Source organism: Formica exsecta, unplaced genomic scaffold (assembly GCF_003651465.1).
Source record: "Formica exsecta isolate Colony F162 unplaced genomic scaffold, ASM365146v1 scaffold50, whole genome shotgun sequence".
NCBI classification, from domain to species: domain Eukaryota; kingdom Metazoa; phylum Arthropoda; class Insecta; order Hymenoptera; family Formicidae; genus Formica; species Formica exsecta.
Window position 1 is genome coordinate 10,927 of NW_021852242.1, and position 19,969 is coordinate 30,895.

At 34.8% G+C, this 19,969-nt stretch overlaps 1 protein-coding gene and 1 long non-coding RNA gene across 2 annotated transcripts; both read left to right on the forward strand.

Annotated features, from left to right (window-relative positions):
* The first annotated feature begins 1,908 nt into the window (after positions 1-1,908).
* Positions 1,909-19,563, forward strand: LOC115241516 (basigin). The gene is made up of 5 exons (XM_029817285.1): positions 1,909-2,734; positions 14,845-15,108; positions 16,495-16,740; positions 18,009-18,456; positions 19,094-19,563. The coding sequence occupies exons 1-5, from the start codon at positions 2,659-2,661 to the stop codon at positions 19,137-19,139; spliced, it is 1,080 nt and encodes a 359-aa protein (XP_029673145.1). The 5' UTR covers positions 1,909-2,658; the 3' UTR covers positions 19,140-19,563.
* Positions 2,730-5,991, forward strand: LOC115241517. Its single transcript, XR_003884916.1, has 3 exons — positions 2,730-2,853; positions 4,947-5,083; positions 5,877-5,991. It is a non-coding gene; the product is annotated as an uncharacterized LOC115241517 (long non-coding RNA).
* Positions 19,564-19,969: the final 406 nt, after the last annotated feature.

Here is a 19,969-nt window from a genome sequence, read left to right on the forward strand (position 1 = left end):
TTATATCAAAATATGTGTCAGATTAAAATATAAAATAACTCAAAAAGTACTTAATGAAAAAATACTTTATTATGATGTTTTGGAAAGCTCTCGATATAAGCTATAAGAATATGCAATAAAAAATAGGGGATTCCATTTAAGAAATTAAAGGTGTCCTTGACTTGACCTTAACGATGCCATCCAAGGTCAAACCAATGACACCATCTCATGTTCCCCTCAAAACCATACAATTTTTGTTCAAAACATTTTTTTCTAAAATGGTTAGTTTTTGAAAGAAAAGGGGTGTACGGATGGTTTAGAACACCCTGTATATATATACAGTGTAATGAGAAAAACAAATAATTGTTTAAAAAAATACATTGTAAATAATTACATACTTTTTCTTAAAAACAATTTTTGTTTTTATGCCAATTGATTTGTCCCATTATTTTATATATAAAAGTATTACGGTAAGATTATCGAAAACTAAATATTTTACGAGATATTTTATTTTTTATATCAAAATATGTCAGAATAAAATATAAAATAACTCAAAAAGTACTTAATGAAAAAATACTTTAATAAAGTGTTTTAAAAAGCTCTCGAGATAAGCTACAAGAATATGCAATGAAAAATAAGAGCTTTCATTAAAAAAAAACAAAGTTGAACTTTATATGACCATAGCACGTTCACTCAAGGTCAAAGCAATGGTACTATCTTATGCCCCCCTTGGAACCCTATGACTTTTGTCTGAAACATTTTCTGATATCTCACTTCGTTTGCGAAAAATATGCCCGCATCACTATAAATGCCCTACCCTGTATATATGTATATAATAAATGTATTTATTCTATATATATGTAAAACATATATAAGACATATATAACATATATGTATAAGACATTTCTACTTACCGTGGTTACAAGAAATTATAATCTGCATTTATTTAAATTTAATATTAACACAACCACATTTGATTGACAGCTCTGTCAGGCTGTACGTGTGACGTTTGTGGTCTAACATGGCGGCTATTTTAATCGACCAATCAGGAAGTGAAACAAGTTAGCGCATCTCTGATAATTTAGGACCGGTATTCATAGTCAGTTCTTATATTTAAGACCGTCTTAAGCACAATCTTAAGATGTCCTAAACCAATCACAGAGCCGTATTAGCATCTTAAGACATTACTTAAGACGGTCTTGAAATAAGAACTGACTATGAATACCAGTCTAGGACTCTACCCTGAGGTATAGCCGGTGGAAGCAGGTTGCCCTATAAAAAATATAGAGCTATCCTTTTCTCACTAACTGAGGTGTAGTAAGAAAAGAGCGTTGTTGAGACGTAACTAGGGTTGCCATAATAAAATTTTCAAAACTAGAACTTATAGCTCAGAAACCCCGGACATTTCGCTTGCAACCCCGAACGTATACAAAAATGCGAATAGGTTAGCAAGTTGCTTATAACTTATAACAATAAATTAATAATTATTTTAGATCTCATTTTCATTAGTACTTAGAGTAAAAGGAATAAATTAAACATGTTTTTAATTTAAAAGAAGTTTTATTATTAGATTCACGCATAAAAATAAAAAAACAAATGGTTGATAACTTCAATTGTATTGAAGTGATTGAATATGATGTGGTTAATTAAATCTAAAAAGCAGGATATTTATGAATATTCTTAAACCCCAGACATTCATAATTACCCCGGACACATTCGAAAAATCCCCCCGGACGTCCCCGGATGCCCTAAAAAAGAGGACGGTGTCCGGGGAAAAGAGGACGTATGGCAACCCTAGACGTAACAGTATACAGTTCATTGCTCGTCCAGATATTTCCTACGTCCATGAGCGCGGCAGTAACACATCGCAGAGGGCGCTGGATGCCAAGATTTGCTTTGTCGGAAAAGGAGGGAACGAGCGCGCGACAGAACGAGAACATTCGCGCGGAGCTCCGAGCAGAAGACAACGGCCACCATTTTTCTCCTGACATTGCCATTTGTAGGTGCTCTCGCGGTGCTATTTATCACGGGGATCTGTAATTGTCTCTCCTCTCCTCTCCTCCCTTTCTCCATCTATCTTGCTCCAAGTTGAACCGACGACGACGTCAATAACGAGGAGAAGGGAGTGACGACAAGGCGGCGGCGACGACGACGACGACGACGGCAGTGGTAGCTGATACCCGGATGGTCTCTATGTGTAGTGCGCATTAAGAGATAAGAGCCGAATGCAGAGATAACGATAAGACGTCAGTGATAGATTGTGTCTGTTCTCTCATCGTCGGCGACAGCGGCGGGAGAAGGTGAAGAGGAAAAGGAGAAGCAGAAGAAGCAACAGCAGCAGCAGTAGTAGCGGTGTGACGGGTATTCTCGCGCGAACGATATGAACGGTAGTTGCGATCGTCAATCACGCACGGCCGAGTGAAAAGGGAATTTGTTCGCGATTGACGGATCAACGGACTGACAAGGGAGAGAACAAGGACGAGGACGACGATTGTGATACATTCTCGAAGACAGTCCATCATCTAGGGGAATCGGCGAACGTCCGCCTATCCGTGAAAGGACGGCTCCTCTTCCGCTTCGCAGAACGACAAGGTGGATCATCGACGTCGTGTTCATCGTTGATATCGTATTGTCGTACGGTCACGCGCCACCGCGTACATCGGCAGCAGCGCCATCGGGATGGAGAGGCGAGCCGTTTTTGTGCTGCTGGGGCTGCTATATTTAGCGGTGGGCACCCTCGTCACGGTCCAGGCAGGTGAGTCTTAGGCTCCTTTCGGCCAACATTCGCGGCGCGACGTTCGTTTATCTGTCCTTCCTCGCGATTCCTAGTTATTCTTTTTTCCCGACAAGGTGAACCATCCGATCGTTTCTACGGTGAGGTATTCGATAAGCGATTTTTCTCACGCGACACCGTGAGTTAGGCCGATATGCTGATTGACATTACTTTCACGATGATTAGTCGTGTGGATCATCGTGGTAACGATCGGGATTGTAAAAACTCGCTAACCGGTTCGGTTCGTTAGAAAGGACACTTTGGCCTTTAAAAGATTCTAATACATCTCGATGCCTCGCGCAATAGTTAGTTTCATCATTAACAATATTATGCAATGTAACATTGCATAGATAATTCATTATATCGATATAACTCACGATATATGACAAAATTATCATGCGATGATACTGGAGTAATTGCCAATCGGTGACGATACTTTTTATCATGGTCGTCCCCCTCATCGATTAGGCAGCCAGTCACTTTTTCGGGTAGTATAATTAATGTACAAATTTAAAAGTATGATATAAAAATGGTAAAAGTACATATGAATCAAGTTCCCCTAAATTGTATATTCCAAGGCGATATTCGCGATTGATTTGACCAATATTCATCGACATCTGACTAACAATAAGCCTGGCTTACGTGACAGTTAGATTTAATTAATTCTGGATTAACGATTTTCAGTGAGTCCTCTCGTAAATTACGATCGTAATACAGACAACCGTACGCGTAATTAATCATGTTTAACGATATTGGTGCTTCAAAATTAGAATTATTTTCACGAACCGTCAAATCTTAAACATTGTCTTCAATCTTGTATCTGATCTTGAAAAGTTTTCGTCAGAGCAAAATTATCATCCGCTTTTTTTTTGGGGGGGGGGGTTGCAAAGCTGCTTTTTCTGCTGAACGCAGCCAATGTTTTAAAGACTTTTATCGGGGAAATGAAATTTTATGCTACATATATCTCGGGATAAACGCAGTTATTTCAGGTTGATTGTCATTTTCCTATATTAGAGCTTGCCCGATTTTATACAAGAAGTACGGACGGGCGCATCAACTGTTAAACGTACGATGAGAGAATATATCAAGCTTTCAGTTGTAGATACGAAAATGGAACATCTCTCGAGTCGCATTTCTATTGACCGCGATGTCGGTTATAACTTCTGGAGGCTAAAGTTACGCGTGAAATAATTGGGCAAGCGATGTATCGTTGAACACATTTCGTTACAATCGTATCCACATGTCTATCGTATCATGTGATCTTTATCCCAAGATTAGATTGCCCGTCCGATAACAATAATCACACGATTTTTGTATTTTAATAGCCTAATAACTTGTGAAAAAGATTAAAGCACAAATTGAAAAAATTCGTCATTTGTCAACGATACACGTTACGTTTCATTATTAACTAATAATGAATTCGCTTATTTTCTTTTCGAGCGATTCGTCGTTTTAACATTATTGGCAATAATTGGAAAGAAATCAAACAATACGCGACAGACGAAATATAGATATAAATCAACGACTGTCTCGTGTAACGGGTGTTTTTTTTGTCGACATTCAGAATATTCACTCATACACAGTTTTATCGCATAAGGATATGCTAAATTAATGTATGCGCAATATAAACCATGTATTTGCTTTTTTGACGTAATTTCGTCAAGTTCGCGTTTGAGAGGTCTCGTATTGTTTCGTATTTACGAATATATTACCAGATTTTATCAGTACGATCTTTTCGCGGGCTGCTAATATTTACAACATGCTACCGACACTCCTATCAAAACGATACACCCACATTCGAGAGAAGAAATTTTTTGCGCAGACGAAAGTTTTATTCTCGTCAGGCTCATTTCTGTAACATGTGTTGCGGCCGTATACGAAGCACATTAACACATAATCACAAAAACATGTATGAAGATAAATGATGGATACTTTTTATTAAGAGACACAGTAGTGTCTCGCGCCAAGTCATGCGCAGCAACAGTGAGGCACCCTGGGTATCTATACGCGAGTCGGCTAGTTGAAAGTACTCTAGATTATTGGACCTCAATAACGGCTGAATCGATCATATTTTTAATAGGCTTAATCGATAGCTTGAGTTTAAATTATATAATAAAAGTGTCTTTATCTTTTTCTACATATATCGTGAACGAGGTAATATGATGCAGTCTCAATGTGAAAATTTTCTTTTAAGAAATGTCCACGTCGTCATCACATTATCATTCACGCAATGCGCATGCGCGAATCTTGTACGGTTGGAGCCTTCGACATAAGATAGAGCTAGCGGCACTTTGTGATGTTACTGCTCGCATCCATATCTGCTTTTGACAGGTACAGATTAAGTTTGCAATGCAAGAGTGCAGTATTGAGGCCATCACACACAAAATTCCGTAAGGACGTAAGACGTAAGCGTAAGAAAATGGACCAATCCCAATCGAGTATTTGGCTCTCCGTAATCTCTCCACTTTTACGGAAAGCTCAATACTTGATTGGGATTGGTCAATTTTCTTACGCTTACGGCTTATGTCCTTACGGAATTTTGTATGTGGTGACCTTTATATAGGATGCGTTCCGATATTCACTGCCAGTGCTAAAAATCTATAATGCACGTGACGTAAACTATAAATTTTCAATACTGGCAGTGAATATCGGAACGCAGCCATAGCATACGCTTTCATTTATAAAAAAGTAAAGCTGCAAAATTCTTCATGCTACTTGCGGATAGTTGGATCAGATATAAAATACACACACACACACACACACATATCTTATAGTAAATATATATAGAATAGAATATAAACATCCTATTATAAAGGTATAGAATATTTTTTTATTTTATTTATAGAGAAAAATAAAATATTGCAAAAGTAATTTATACTATGTGTAAAAAAACAAAACAAAACATCGCATTACATATAAAAATATTCTATATTTATGATAAGAACAAGATGTGTATTTTATCATATGTTTATTATAAGATATGTGTGTGTGTTTGTATTCTATACCTGATTCAACTATCGATAAGTATCACAAAGAATTTTGCAGCTTCACTTTTTTATAAATGAAAGAGTGCTACGCTATATAATGTTGAACTCTGGAAAATTTAACCTATATTTGTCAAAAGCCACTATGGATAACTGCGAGCAGTTATCGATATAGACATCAAGAATCCATATTTGAGTGCATTTGTCAAAGGAGTGTCATCATACAGTTATTTGTCATGCATCATATATTCAGCTACAGATAAGTATAAATAACATTCACTTTTGATATAAAATCAGGATACAAGACATATTAGTCAGATAATTTATAATTTATAACATAGCGCGAGCGTATAGTAATTTAACTGCTAAAATTTTACCTTTTTTAAAAATAAGTGAAAAAAAGATGCCAAGTGCACGCGCATAAGCGCCTTTTGCTATAAAAAAACTTATATAAAATAGTGTTATTTTAATTTGTTGTAAAAAATTCTTATACAAAATAGTTTTATTTTAATACAAAAATACTATCATATTCAAACTAAAAAACTGTTTTACAAAATAGTTGTTCTAATTTTCTACAAAAATAATGAGATATATGATAAAAATATGCGCCAATTAATAAAAATTTATGTTAGAAAATTCATTTATTATTGTTTCTAATATTAAAAAATGCAATGTGATTAAAATAGTGGAATATATTTAAGCGAAAAAAATGTTTAATTAAAAAAAATTTAAGTATAAAATAACTTTTTAATTAAAGAAAAACTTGGCGCTGCTAGATTCAAAATGTAAATAATACATTAATTAGATTAGCATATGTTCAGTTTAGCAGCGTCAAGTTTTTCTCTAATTAAAAAATTATTTTATACTTAAAAGACCACGCACAATTCATATGAAAAAAAACGTTTTCGATCAATTTGCTTGAATTTAATGTTATAATTCTTGTGTCCCTGATCAAAAGTGTCAAGTTACAAATATTTTCTATGTCTAGTTTCTGAATTATGCGGGTATACAAGAAGTATCGGAACCCTTTAATATTTTGAAAAACATGCTTTTTAGAAAAAAATGTTCCATATAATAGTTGTAAGGTTTTATGTGACACATTACATAGCAATATTATTATGATCTTGAATAGCATTGTCAAGGTCACGTAAAGATCACCTTGACATCTTTTAACCAGTTCATTGATAATTACATATATGGGCGAAAAAAATATGGCAAATCTGGTAATGACTCATATATGGGCACCATCAATAACTCTGCCAATTTTCAACGGATTTGCATTAAATTTGATACACCCATGTTTTTTGGTCGATGACTAATACGAAATTACTTACTCTTAGTTTTGGCACAAAACGTTGATTTCGGGTCCACCAGTGAACTGATTAACGGAAATTTGATTGCATATTCTTGTAACTTACTTAAGGGATTTTCAAAACACTATAATAAAGTTCCTTTCCATTAAGTATTTTTCAAATTATCATGCTTGAAATGTACAATACTGCCAGCATTAGTATTAATTAGTTAATTAGCATTAGTATTGAAAGTGATTTTTACATGACTTTAACAATATTATTTAAAGTCACACTAACATTGCTACTTAATACGCCACTTAAAATCCTACAACTTTTATTTGGAACATTTTTCTCAAAAATGATATATTTTTGAGATTTGAACAAATGTTTCAAACAAAAGTTATAGGGTTTTAAGTGGCGCATTAAGTAGCAAATGTTAGTGTGACTTTAAATAGCATTGTTAAGATCACGTAAAAATCACTTTCGGATAATACTAATGCCGGTACTGTACATTTCAAGTCTCCTAACTCGGAAAGTACTTAATGAAAAAATACTTTATTATAGTGTTTTAAAAAAAAAACTCTCAAGATAAGCTAGAATAGAGAATAAGAATATGCAATCAAAAATGGCGGTTTCCATTAAGAAATGTCAAGGTGATCTTTACGTGACTTTGACAACGCTATTCAAGGTCATAATAATATTACTATGTAATGCATCACATAAAACCCTGCAACTTTTATACAACATTTTTTCTAAAATGCGTATTTTTCGAAATATTAAGGGGTTTCGATACTTTTTGTATACCCGTATAATTCAGAAATTGGATATAGAAAATTTCTGTAACTTGACATTTTTGGTCAGGGGCACAAGAATATAACATATCACAAATTCAAGCAAATTGAGCGAAAACGTTTTTTTCATATGAATTGTGCGTGGTCGTTTTTTAATTAAAAATTTTTTTCGTTTAGATATATTACACTATTTTAATCACATTGCATTTTTTAATACTAGAAATAATAATAAATGAATTTTGTAACATAAATTTTTATTAGTTGGCGCAATATTTTTATCATATATCATTATTTTTGTAGGAAATAAAAACAACTATTTCGTAAAACAGTTTTTTAGAATAGTTTTTGAATATGACAGTGTTTTTGTATTAAAATAACACTATTTTATATAAGAATTTTTCGCAACAAATTGAAATAACACTAGTTTGTATGAGTTTTTTTATAGCAAAAGGCGCTGGAGCGCGTGCACTTGGCGCCTTTTTCAATTAAAAAAAAATAATAATAATTTTTTAACAGTTTAGAGTACACGCTGCGCTCGAAGAGAAGTTTACACACACATATACATCACTCGAAAGCGCATAAATAAGGAAAATCTTTTATTCTTTATTACAGAAATTACTTTCGCGAAGAAAATAAAGTTTTTTTTCCAAATTCGACAGTCCCAACAACAATCTTTTGAAATATTACGATGGGGATATGTTTATAGATCGCGATTCAATGAGAGGCGACCGGAAAGAATGTCCGGAAATGAATCTCGGGACATTTATTAACATAATCTGCGATTTGTCAAGTATCTCGTGGCTAATATCGTTTTCTAGGTCATTTAATGAGACTTATCAACACCGTCGGGACGTGTTCTAAAAAAGTTTAATCGATAATGCTGCAACTTTGTGCATCCTCGCGAGATAGTGAGAGAGAGAGAGAGAGAGAGAGGGAGAGGGTGAGGGAGAAAGAAAGGAGAAGGGGGTGGGATACTGCTACACCATCGCGCACGATTCTCTTTAACTTTTACGGAAACTTTGTCGTATTTAATTTAAAAAAAGTAATAAAATTTATAATCAATAAATAAGGATATACACACAACGGAGATATTCCACGACAGATAATTGGTGAAAATATATCGTATACATATCGTCTTGTATGTATCGATATATCTCGCGACATCTCTATCGGTGTTCACTCCACATCAATTTTCTACATCAATATTAAGGGATCTTCCTAGTTTGACGCTCTGAAAATAAAGGCAATTTTTGGGAATTTTTTTAAAGAAAAGTATAAAACGTATTAATTCTAAACTTTGCACATTTATTAAATAACATTTAAAGTATATTCCGAATTTTTTTCAAAAAATTTTTTGTTTTGGAGTTATAGTAGTCCAACCAGGGTGTCTTAAAAAAAAATTGTTGTTTGTGGCAAACATGATTCCAGCCGTTATAGTCATTTAAAATAAAAAAAAACAAAAAGGTTCTTAATCTGTATGAGTGTGGCTATCACGTGAACTAGATCAAAAAAAATATTGAAAAATAAAAAATGGCAGCGTCTCAAAAAAAATTTCATTTTTTATCAAAAAATTGATTAATTTTGTAAGTCGTAAAATTCGAATTTTGCAAATATCGATTTAATTTTAGTTCACACTATAGCCACACTCATACAGATTAAGAATCTTTTTAGTTTTTTTATTTCAGATGACTGCATTGGCTGGAATCATGTTCGCCACAAACAACAATTTTTTTTTAGACACTGGTTGGACTACTATAACTGCGAAAGAAACAAATATTTTTGTTTGAAAAAAATTCAGGATATACTTGAAATGTTATTTAATAAAGTGCAAAGTTTAGAATTTTAATGTTTTATATTTTTCTTTAAAAAAAATTTCCTAAAATCTCCTTATTTTCAGAGTGTCAAACTAGGAAGACCCCTTAATATATGAAATCGGTCATTATAAACGCTTTTTTGTGTTCAGCTATCGGCATGCAAAATTTAACGCTTTATATATTTAATACTTCATTAATATGTTCTCAAAAATTGAAAAGTTGGGTCTCATGTTTTCTCTCCGCAATGTTTCGTAATGAAACGTTTAAATATCGCGCCAATAAACTTATGTCTAGTTCGCAAAAGAGCACTTTTCGTCGAGAATGCAATAGTTTATAACAGGAAAAACGTACATTAGTTACTTTCATATCGTATATTTATTAAAGATACCCACACGTATTAATTATAACGGGAAGAAAAATAAAAGATTTTTTTTAATCGAACGAGAAGAGATGTTCTTCGAGATCCTATATCGGAAAATTATCACATTGAATCTTTTTTAAGCTTATATCCGTGAAGCTAATAAATACTTTTCATCGTTGATAACAATCGATGCAGCAATAACTAGGCGTCATTGCGACCTTCCCAACTAAGGACTCGCAAGAGGCTGCTGTCAACGTTAAGCACTCCTGCTGTACGCATCGCGTCACGATGCAAGTCTCGCAACTTGGCGATCGGATCGCTTTCAAAATCGCGCGAAAACACGGGTTCGCAACTCGACGTCGGCGATGCTGACGACGATGACGACGACTACGTCGAGGACGACGAACTATTCGCGCCGCGGCGATTTTTATTGCGCAACGATTGACCCTATTTTTCTATTTAGCCCTGATATATACACAATGCGCGGGGGGAGACGAATTGCACTGACGAGGCGGGGGGGGGGGGGGAAAAAAAGGCGCAGGAGGGAAGGAGGGAGATGGGGAGGTAGGGAGAGGGAGGGAGGGAGGAACAGAGGGAAAGCCTGCCTACGTTTGTGCCAGACTGTGCGAGAAAAACTTGACTCCGAATAGCTGCAGAGAACGCCTATTTTTATTACATTTATAAACCGCGCAACGTACGGCGATCATAATATTCCGAATAGAATCGGCGCCGTCTTGCCGGAAAACGCGGTTCTCGTGACTCTTCCTTAGACATCGCGTTGATCGTTTAGTTGTCAAGGTCGAGCTACAAATCTACGTATAATTTGCGTAGTTTTCTTCGTAAGACCAATACAGATTGGCGACCTGCATGAATGGTATTGAGATATGAAAGGGTTAATAAAGTTTGGGAATCGATAGGTTAGCTTTTAAGCATGAATGAACATTAACGAAACATTCTTGTAATCTTTAACATACTATTACAAATTTTTTAGATTTGTATAAAGAGAATATTAATGTATTTTCGTAATATCGCTCTTCTACCAGCCACACGCGATATCTCTAGCCACCATGTTCGTGTGGCCAAGAAATATCTCTATTTTTGAACAGTAGATGAGAACGCTTACGTCTCTCCCTCTCCCACCCCTCCACTCCCTCTCTCCTCCCTCTCTCCTCTCCCCCTCTCTCTTCCTCTCTCTCTCTCTCTCTCTCTCTTCCCTCCCTCTCTCCCTCTCTCTCTCCCACTTTCTGTCCCTCTCCCCCTCTCTCTCCCCCCTCTCTTTCGCTTTCTCTCTCTTCATCTCTTTCTCCTTCTCTTTCCCCCTCTCTCTCCCTCCCCCCTCTCTCTCTCTCTCTCTCTCTCTCTCTCTCACACACACACATCCTGCAAGGATGCATCTATTTTTACGATTCCAAAACGTATGCGAAGTTTCATGATCTTTCTGACGCGAAACATAGAGACGGCAACATTTTAGATCTCGAACGAGAAGACGAGCCGGGGAATATACTTCGAAAGTGTGTCGCATCTTGTCGTAATTAGCGCGCTCCGAAATGCACACATTATATATCGCAAAATCTTAATAGCCCCGCAAATATCATTAGTGATATTTATAAGATTCGTACTTTTCGAAAGAGATTGATCTCGTGACTGTAATTTTTTTTCAGGAATATTTCTGTCGTCCATACACATATAATGATAAAGAAGTGTATAAAATAAAGGAAAGCATCTACCATGAAAAGCACGACGAGTCTTTTCGATTAGGAATGAAATTAAGGACGTTTTGGCTGAACAATAGTAGCAAAAAACTGTCAAAATTTTAAAAAAAGAAAACATTTCTTACAGTTATATTGTTTAAAAAATCAAATAAATAAATCCGGATTAAAAAAAGAATTGAAGTATCACAAAAGAATATGGTTTTTAACGTCTTCGTAAAAGAAAATAGTTGTAATTAATATTTTTCCTAATTTCTTATAAAAACTTTTGGTCGCGAATATCCTCTGAAATCAATTGCAAGAAACAAACAAAAAATGAGTAATTTGCAGAAAGAAAGAGAGAGAGAGAGATAATATTTTTCTATAATTTTTAGTAAATAACTTTTAAACGAATAAGTGGATCTAAATCAAGTTTTGTACAAATATTTATTAGAATTTTTTTAATATATATGAAAATTTTTATTTCATTGGCAATGTTTTTTCCTTGTCAAATTTGTCAAGAAGTGCTACAATAGATAATTTTCCATAAGTATCAATACTAACTTTAAACTTAAATAATTTCCAAACCGTTAAAAGAATTGTGCTTAGGTTTTGCAGATACTTAAAAGAAATAGTAGAACAGTATAAAATTTTCATACTTTTGCTAATGTTTTGACATATGATACATACATCCTTAAGAAAGGGTGGTTTATCTTTCTCGTGCTGCATTGTTTGTGCAAACTGCAGAATGATATATGCACGAGCTGGAAATGTGAATCGTGAAATTATGTTCGAAGGATACCTTCTTCAATTGTAAGATTCAATTCGCTTCGCAGATCATTCGCTTAAAAATTCAATCGCTCATCATAAAAGTGTCACGCCTTTTTATGCTAATTCTCAGCGCTTTCCCTATATCGATTCAAAAGCGGCAAGTTGCATTCTTATCAGAATTTTCTCCGGGAATACGCCGAGAAAGATTGAGAATCCGCCATATCCTCGTTTTGTCTCTGAGGCGGATCCACACATGGTGTGGATTTTCAGCTGCGTGGAGCCGTCGTGAAAGCGTGGTCTTAAAATAACATTCGTAGTTTATTGATTTTCTCTGAGTTACCGTGCCCCGCTGATTCGCATTTGGCGCTGTGTCCGTCCACCGAACATTTCTCCTCTCTCAGTTGTTGGATTGGATTGGATTTTGCCGGGAACATCGAAAACATCGAATAGAAAATTGTCGATATTATTGCCAGTAACGGCCAGGATAATTCAATAATAGTAATCAAGCTTTATTAATTCAGTCGATAAACGATATATTAATTCGTTTGTTATTTTAAGATCCGCGTGCCACTGTACAATTCTATATGATGGATGATGGGAATGATTGAGTAAAAATCTGTCAAACGAGCTATTCGTTCTCGGAATTTTTTCATTGTTCATTAAATAATTCTCGCGACGATATTTAGTCACTATCAACACTATGTTGAAACTGGCTAGGATGAGCAAATAAGTAGCTTGTCTTGTACTTTAATCGACTGTTCTCAGTCGACATTAATAACATCGTAAATATTTTATTTTAATCATTCAACTAAATCATACAGCGACATAAATAATGATCTGCTTTCTGATTATGCTTTGTTATTATCACTGTGAAACCATTATACACAGACATAACTCTCACACATACATGCGCGTGTACGTCATCAAGCCGGTATAATTCCGCCGATTCGTCATCAACGCATAGCTCGGTGCTGAGAGGAAAATTTTATTTAAACTATTCACGTCCAACAGCTCGATTTATACATTTTCTTGCAAGATTTTATAATCTCGCGTAAAAATATTATTCGAGATATATACCAATCATATTGCACGTAATGTCCTGATGACAAGGATGAAATTAATAAGGAGATTAACAAAACAATACGAAATTAATTTTTCATAAAAAAAATTAATGAAAAAAGTTAATTAAAGCTAATCTCTTCCGCGGACACAGCAATATTACTCGGTACAGTATTTCCTTAAAATCCGAGAATAGCTGTTTCGTGTGTATAAAACGAGCGTGTATTAGTAAAGGCAATCAGCTAAATTACCACTAATTGTTTCCTGCGAGAAAATTCCGGCTTATTGTTCCACAAATACTTGACAATCAACTGATTGTAGCTGATGTGCGGCCGATATTCAGTTGTATGGTAGTCACTCATACGATGTCAATCGGTGACGTAAGAACGAGAGGACTCGATAAGAATATCGAGTAGTTTTCTGACGTAAATATGCGTGAACATGCGCTTCCCGAGCATAATCGATATTTAGATCTCTTGCACTCAAAGTAAGGACGAATATACATTTTTTTCTGTTAAATCATATTTTTGTCACGTGGATCTTTCCCGAGTTCAGTGTCGATCGATCGTACGACGTATTTTAAATGAAATTTTGATGAAATTATATAACTTAATTTAAAAATAAATTAACTAATTTAATTTGGAAACTAAAATATATACCGAGTAAATCTATTATCTTAATTAAAATATTTTTATATAAATTTAGTTGATTAAAAAAATGCATTGAGAAAGCATGTAATAAATATCACTTTGATTCGTAAACAAGGCTTGTAAAAACAACAGTGCACTCGTTTATTCATGACAAATGATAAGGATATGTGTGCCGATTCTTTAAGCACTTTATATTAGCTTTTACCCACGCGGGGCGAATATTTTTGAGTTTCGCCTATCCAAGGCCATTTATGCAGATACCGGTTCGCCCTGCGTGATTTCTTTACAGTCAGGCAGAAAATAACAGCTGATGAATTTTCATCGAACCATGTCTGATCTCTCTGTTGTAAACAGTAGTGAAAGACACGTAGAAAATACTGCTATAATTATTTATGAGGACATTACTTACAATATAAAGAATTTCAAATTTATTAATTTGTAATTCTCCTTATTTTTTCTATGCTTTTTTGTAACATATATATTTTTTATCATTTATAAATATATAATTATAATGTTATAAATTTTTTGTTGTTTCATAAAAAATTTATACAAATTTATTTGAGTGATGAATCAGCTTAATTAAATTAAGAACAGAATGAGATATCAGCTTTATCACCGTTTCTCGTATCTTTCGCACTGTTGCACAAACTTATAATCATTTTTTTCTCTTTCTTGATAAAAGTGACGTATTCGGGGCCGACAGTCGTTCACGAGGGACAAGCTTGGGAGATCGAGTGCAACAACTTGAAGGCCGATAATCTCATTAGGTGGACCAGGAATGGCCAGACGCTAGAACCCGAGCTGTCCAGTGGTCAGTTAGTTGTCCTCTCAAAGGCTGGCACCGGCACCAGCAAGCTCTCGGCGACCCAAGCGACAGAGAGCCACGACGGAGATTACAAATGCACATCCGATAGTGCGGAGTCTTTCCATCTCTCGATATATTTCGGTTCGTAGTGTTACAAACATATATTATTACATCGATAAATTCATTTCTGATCTCTCACTTCAGAAATCCGTTATTAAAAGAATTTCCGGTGATTTTTCTGCGACACCCTGTATATACTTACGTCACTGCACATTCTCCTTCTCCCTTCCGACGAGATGTGGTATACATTTATTTCACAGTTTCCATTAAAAAGATTAACTTATTGTTAGTTATATGTAGTATTACAGGTATATGTAGCTTATGCAATCTTATTTTATTATTTTACTTTATTAGCATACGCATTTATTACAGATTTCTCTGTCAAATAAATATAGCTAAATGTCGATTATATCGATTAAATTAATAAGCTAAGTATTTACAGCTCTATATAGCCTATATCTAAAATCTTGTCCCTACATCTCTGATAACATTTGATAACTTGATATTTTCTGTCGCCGCTATCTCGAGCAAATTCTTGATTATTGCCTTATTGCATGCTCGAGATCATTTTATTCACTTTCCTCTTTTCTCGATATGAAAATATATTCGACTAGAATATTACTAATATTTATATTGTACTATTCTTATTGACGCATTAATGCATTTCATTAAAACTAGTAACATTATTATTAACTATCATCTTTATGCAAAAGCCCGTAGTTTGAAATTTATGTTATTTTTATGCAGTAATAATATATATCTCTCTTATTATTGTAATATTTAAATTGTCTTTGCATATCTTGCATAGATCATTAATTAATAATTAGTGATCTCTCTTTTATGAATATATATTTCATGATATGACTCTTTTATGATTGATCGGATAATTATCGTTATATTAATCATAAGTTTCTAATCGTAAAGTATAATCAATAACACTTTATACGTTTTTTATACTCTATTATAGATAACAACAATTACAATTCTGCTAAACGAAACATGAATATTTTTGTATTTGGAAAAAATCGCAAAAGGTAAACGTGTTTCTCGTAATTTAACGATGACGTGATAATATTCAAACAATTTATGTAGTACATAAAAGTGAGTGAACTTTTTGTACAAAAGTAGAATGTACGAATTGTTTGCTTCTCTTCAGCTGCGTATGTGCCATGTATTGCTTAGCTATTATTACGGAATATTTAGGACATTCTAAATATAACTGTAATGGTAGTCGTTTCTACCGTCACTCACTTACATTATAATATTTGAGCAATTTAAGATAAAGCTATAAATAGATTTTTTCATATCATAAAATAGATTTTTATCTTTTTCTTTAAATCTTTAAATAAAACACGAAAACGAAATGCATGTATATCTTTTCGATGATCCATTCGAAACTGTAAGTTGCACGTGATGTTATATTTAAAGCAAAAACATCGGAAAATAATATCTCTCTCTTTGACTCAGATATAAAGATTAGAGTACTTACGCCCAATGACATACCTTTGGTGCTCGAGTGCGCAAACAAGAGTGATAAAGTGCAATGGCAGAAGGAGAAGACACCGTTGAGCACAGCACTAGCTGGCAATGAAGACATCATTAAGATTGACAACGAGACTGGCAGCCTGGAGATTGTAAAGGATAAGAAGGAAGCTTATGGAAATTACACTTGTAAATTGGGCGCGAACTCCACGATCGAATACAGAGTCGTACGTGAGTACTCTGCAACATATTTTACATAATTTTACGTCAAAGATCTATTAAAAGTAATAAAAGAATCTTACACAAAACCATTATATCGAGGGGTTGGTCACTGAGGTAATTTTTGTACAAGGGCTAGGTAATTCAGCGGCAATCCAAAGGAAATTTTGGGTAATCCAAGGTAATTTTTGGTAATTCTAAATAATCTTTAGCATTATCAGATAATCTTGGGTAATCTAATAGGAAATCTAAGTAATCTAAGGGTAATATCAAATAATCTGTAGGTAATTTTAGGTATTCTTAAGGACGTATGTGAAGTTGGTTCTTAAGGGGCTACATACACCTAGCGGTAGGAAAAATAGGGGAAAATTTGACAATTTTTTTTTATAAAAAAAATTTTTTTGTTAATAAATCTGTAGCTACATCTTAAAGTAGGTCCTTTAATGTATATTTGGTAAAATTTTCATTAATAAATATTGAAAAATGTGCCGTGGAAACGTCATCTCCTGGAAGCTGTTTGACGAAGCGGTAACCATTGTAGCTCCTCTAATTTTTATCTGAAATCAAAAGCCAAAAAATTTTCTTAACGTATATAAAAAAAATAAGTTATTGTAGCCGATTTTTAAAATTCTGATTTTTCAAAAAATGGCGGCCATTTGAATGCGAAGGTATCAGATTGAAAATTATATCTTTGCATTTAAATGGCCGCCATTTTTCAAAAAATCACAATTTTAAAAATCGACTACGACAAAAACTTCCTTTTTTTTACATACTTTAAGAATTTTTGGTTTTTGATTTCAGATAAAAATTGGAGGAGCTACAATGGTTACCGCATCGTCGAACAGTTTCCAGAAGATGACATCTCCATGGTACATTTTTCAATTTTTATTAATGAAAATTTTAAAAATATACATTAAGGACCTACTTTAAGATGTAGCTAGAGATTTTTTAATAAAAAAAATTTTTTTATGAAAAAAAAATTATCAGATTTCCCCCTATTTTTCCTACCGCTAGGTATATGTATGTAGCCCCTTAAGGTAGCCTCAGATAATCTGAGATAATCTAAGGTAATCTTAAGTAATCTGAGGTAATTTAAAGGTAATCCGTATCAAGGGTAATTTTTGTACACTATAACCACTAGTGACCTACCCCTCGCATTATATGTATAGTATTACGTTATTATAAAAGTATGTGTTTTAGAAAAAAAAGGAAAAAAACTTTGTGCAAAGATATTGTGCTGAAGAGGTTTTTGTCTTATATTCGGCGTTCTAAAATTTTAGCGAGGCCAATAGCGCATCTAGCTGAATCTACTAGCGTGGTGGAGGGCGAGAAACTGCACTTGGTATGCGCTGGAAAAGATCCGAGCCCCGGCGTAAAGATATCTTGGACTTTCGGGGATCAAAATTATACGCGTAGCAAGGGTCGTGTGAAGATAGCCAAGGATTCGGAGACCGGTATCTACGGCGCTGTTCTAATCGTCGACAACATCGAGATGAATGATCGCGGTAACATTATCTGCAGGATGTCATACAACTGGTCCGATCCCGTTGCAGAACACTCGTCGGAGGCCGAGACATTCCTCAGAGTCAAGGATAAGCTCGCTGCACTTTGGCCCTTCCTAGGTATTTGCGTGGAGGTCGTTGTTCTGTGCGCCATCATCTTGGTCTACGAAAAGAAGCGAAACAAGGCCGAACTGGAGGAGTCCGATACCGATCAGAGCCCTGATACGTAAGTATGTTTTAGGATTATACACTCTCTCTCTCTCTCTCTCTCTCTCTCTCTCTCCCTACCTCCCGCCCTCCCTCCCTCCCTCCCTCTCCTCTCCCCTCCCTCTCTCTCTATTTCTATCTATCTCTCTTTATTTCTATCTATCTCTATTTCTATCTATATATTTGCTTTTTTAATTGAATCTTACTACTTTACGGAATGTATGTAGATAATAGAGTGCTATCTGAAATTTTTACCCATAGACATAATGTCTTAGAACCCACCTCCTTCGATGAATCTTTGGAATGTTATATTTCACTACATGGACCTCTTTCCACCGACCTTCCAATTTCATCTCCAACGTCACATTCCACCAAGAGCGTTCACTTCGAACCTAGCTCAGATAAGTTCCAGAAATATCGTATTCTAAAATCTGTATCCCGACTTGGCTAAATTATCTGTTCCGACTGTTTACGAAAAGAAAAACGTAGATGAGAATTATTTATTCTATTTTGTTGCATTCTTATTTTGGTTCTTTATAATTATAAACTTGCAGCATTTTCGAATATGACTGTAAATTATATTAATAGAGACTTTCTATATTTTATATTCTCGTACTCGACTCTTTGTTTGATATTTTGTTTTGTTAAATTTGTAGTAAACCGACGCCCAACAAGGAATCCGATGTCAGGCAGAGGAAATGAAACAACAAATAGATAAATGAGAGCGATGCGATAGAAATGGAACAAGGAACTGTCAGTGTCACAGAGTGTTATAAAGGAAATTCATAAAGATAATGGGAATGAGAGATATATAATGTCACAAATGTGGAATAAACACTGAAAAAACACTGGGCCATTTATAGTGCACACTTGCCTGAAAGCAGATTCCGTGCAGCAAACGCGTGCATAGCAGGATCACACAAGTTACTAACAAATTAAATTAAGCCTTATTACGGTGTTCACTCCATTTATCAGATGTTTGCCTGTTCGTATTCTTTAACTACACCGCTTTGACCGATGGAGAGAAAAATGTGTTGACACGAATTATATGTATAAATGCCGATGATGATGACAGGAGTGCGTGCCAGGGAACGAAGGGTGAGAGAGAGAGAGAGAGAGAGAGAGAGAGTAAAATAGAGAGAAAGAGAGAAAGATAGAAAAATAATGCATGTATGTATGAAAAGTTAAAAAGAAAACAGAGATCGCGACAAGTAGAAAAATAAGCATGCTCGCCGAACGTGAGTACATATAATTTTCCACAAAACGCTTCGGGATGCGAATTTCTGATAAACATCAATAGTTTGATCGCGCGTTTATCCGTCACGTGCATTCTGCGTGATATTTACGCTCGCACGTTCGTCGAGCATGCCATGGAAGTATTAGATTCGCGTAGAAGCCGTTTCTCGAACTTTGCAACTTTGTGTGACAGAAGAAAATTAATAAAATAAACTTTATGGTAGGGCCGAAAATATGTACTAGTTACGTAATATAATAGGAACGCGGGCAGTGCGTGCCACAATTGGCTTCCGGAT

What these genes read in the sequence shown, in the direction of transcription:
- LOC115241516 (XM_029817285.1), top strand. Translation starts at nt 2,659, where the DNA reads ATGGAGAGGCGAGCCGTTTTTGTGCTGCTGGGGCTGCTATATTTAGCG. An exon ending in CCTCGTCACGGTCCAGGCAG is followed by an intron (nt 2,735 to 14,844) that starts GTGAGTCTTAGG and finishes TCTTGATAAAAG; the next exon opens with TGACGTATTCGGGGCCGACA. An exon ending in ACCGATCAGAGCCCTGATAC is followed by an intron (nt 18,457 to 19,093) that starts GTAAGTATGTTT and finishes TTAAATTTGTAG; the next exon opens with TAAACCGACGCCCAACAAGG.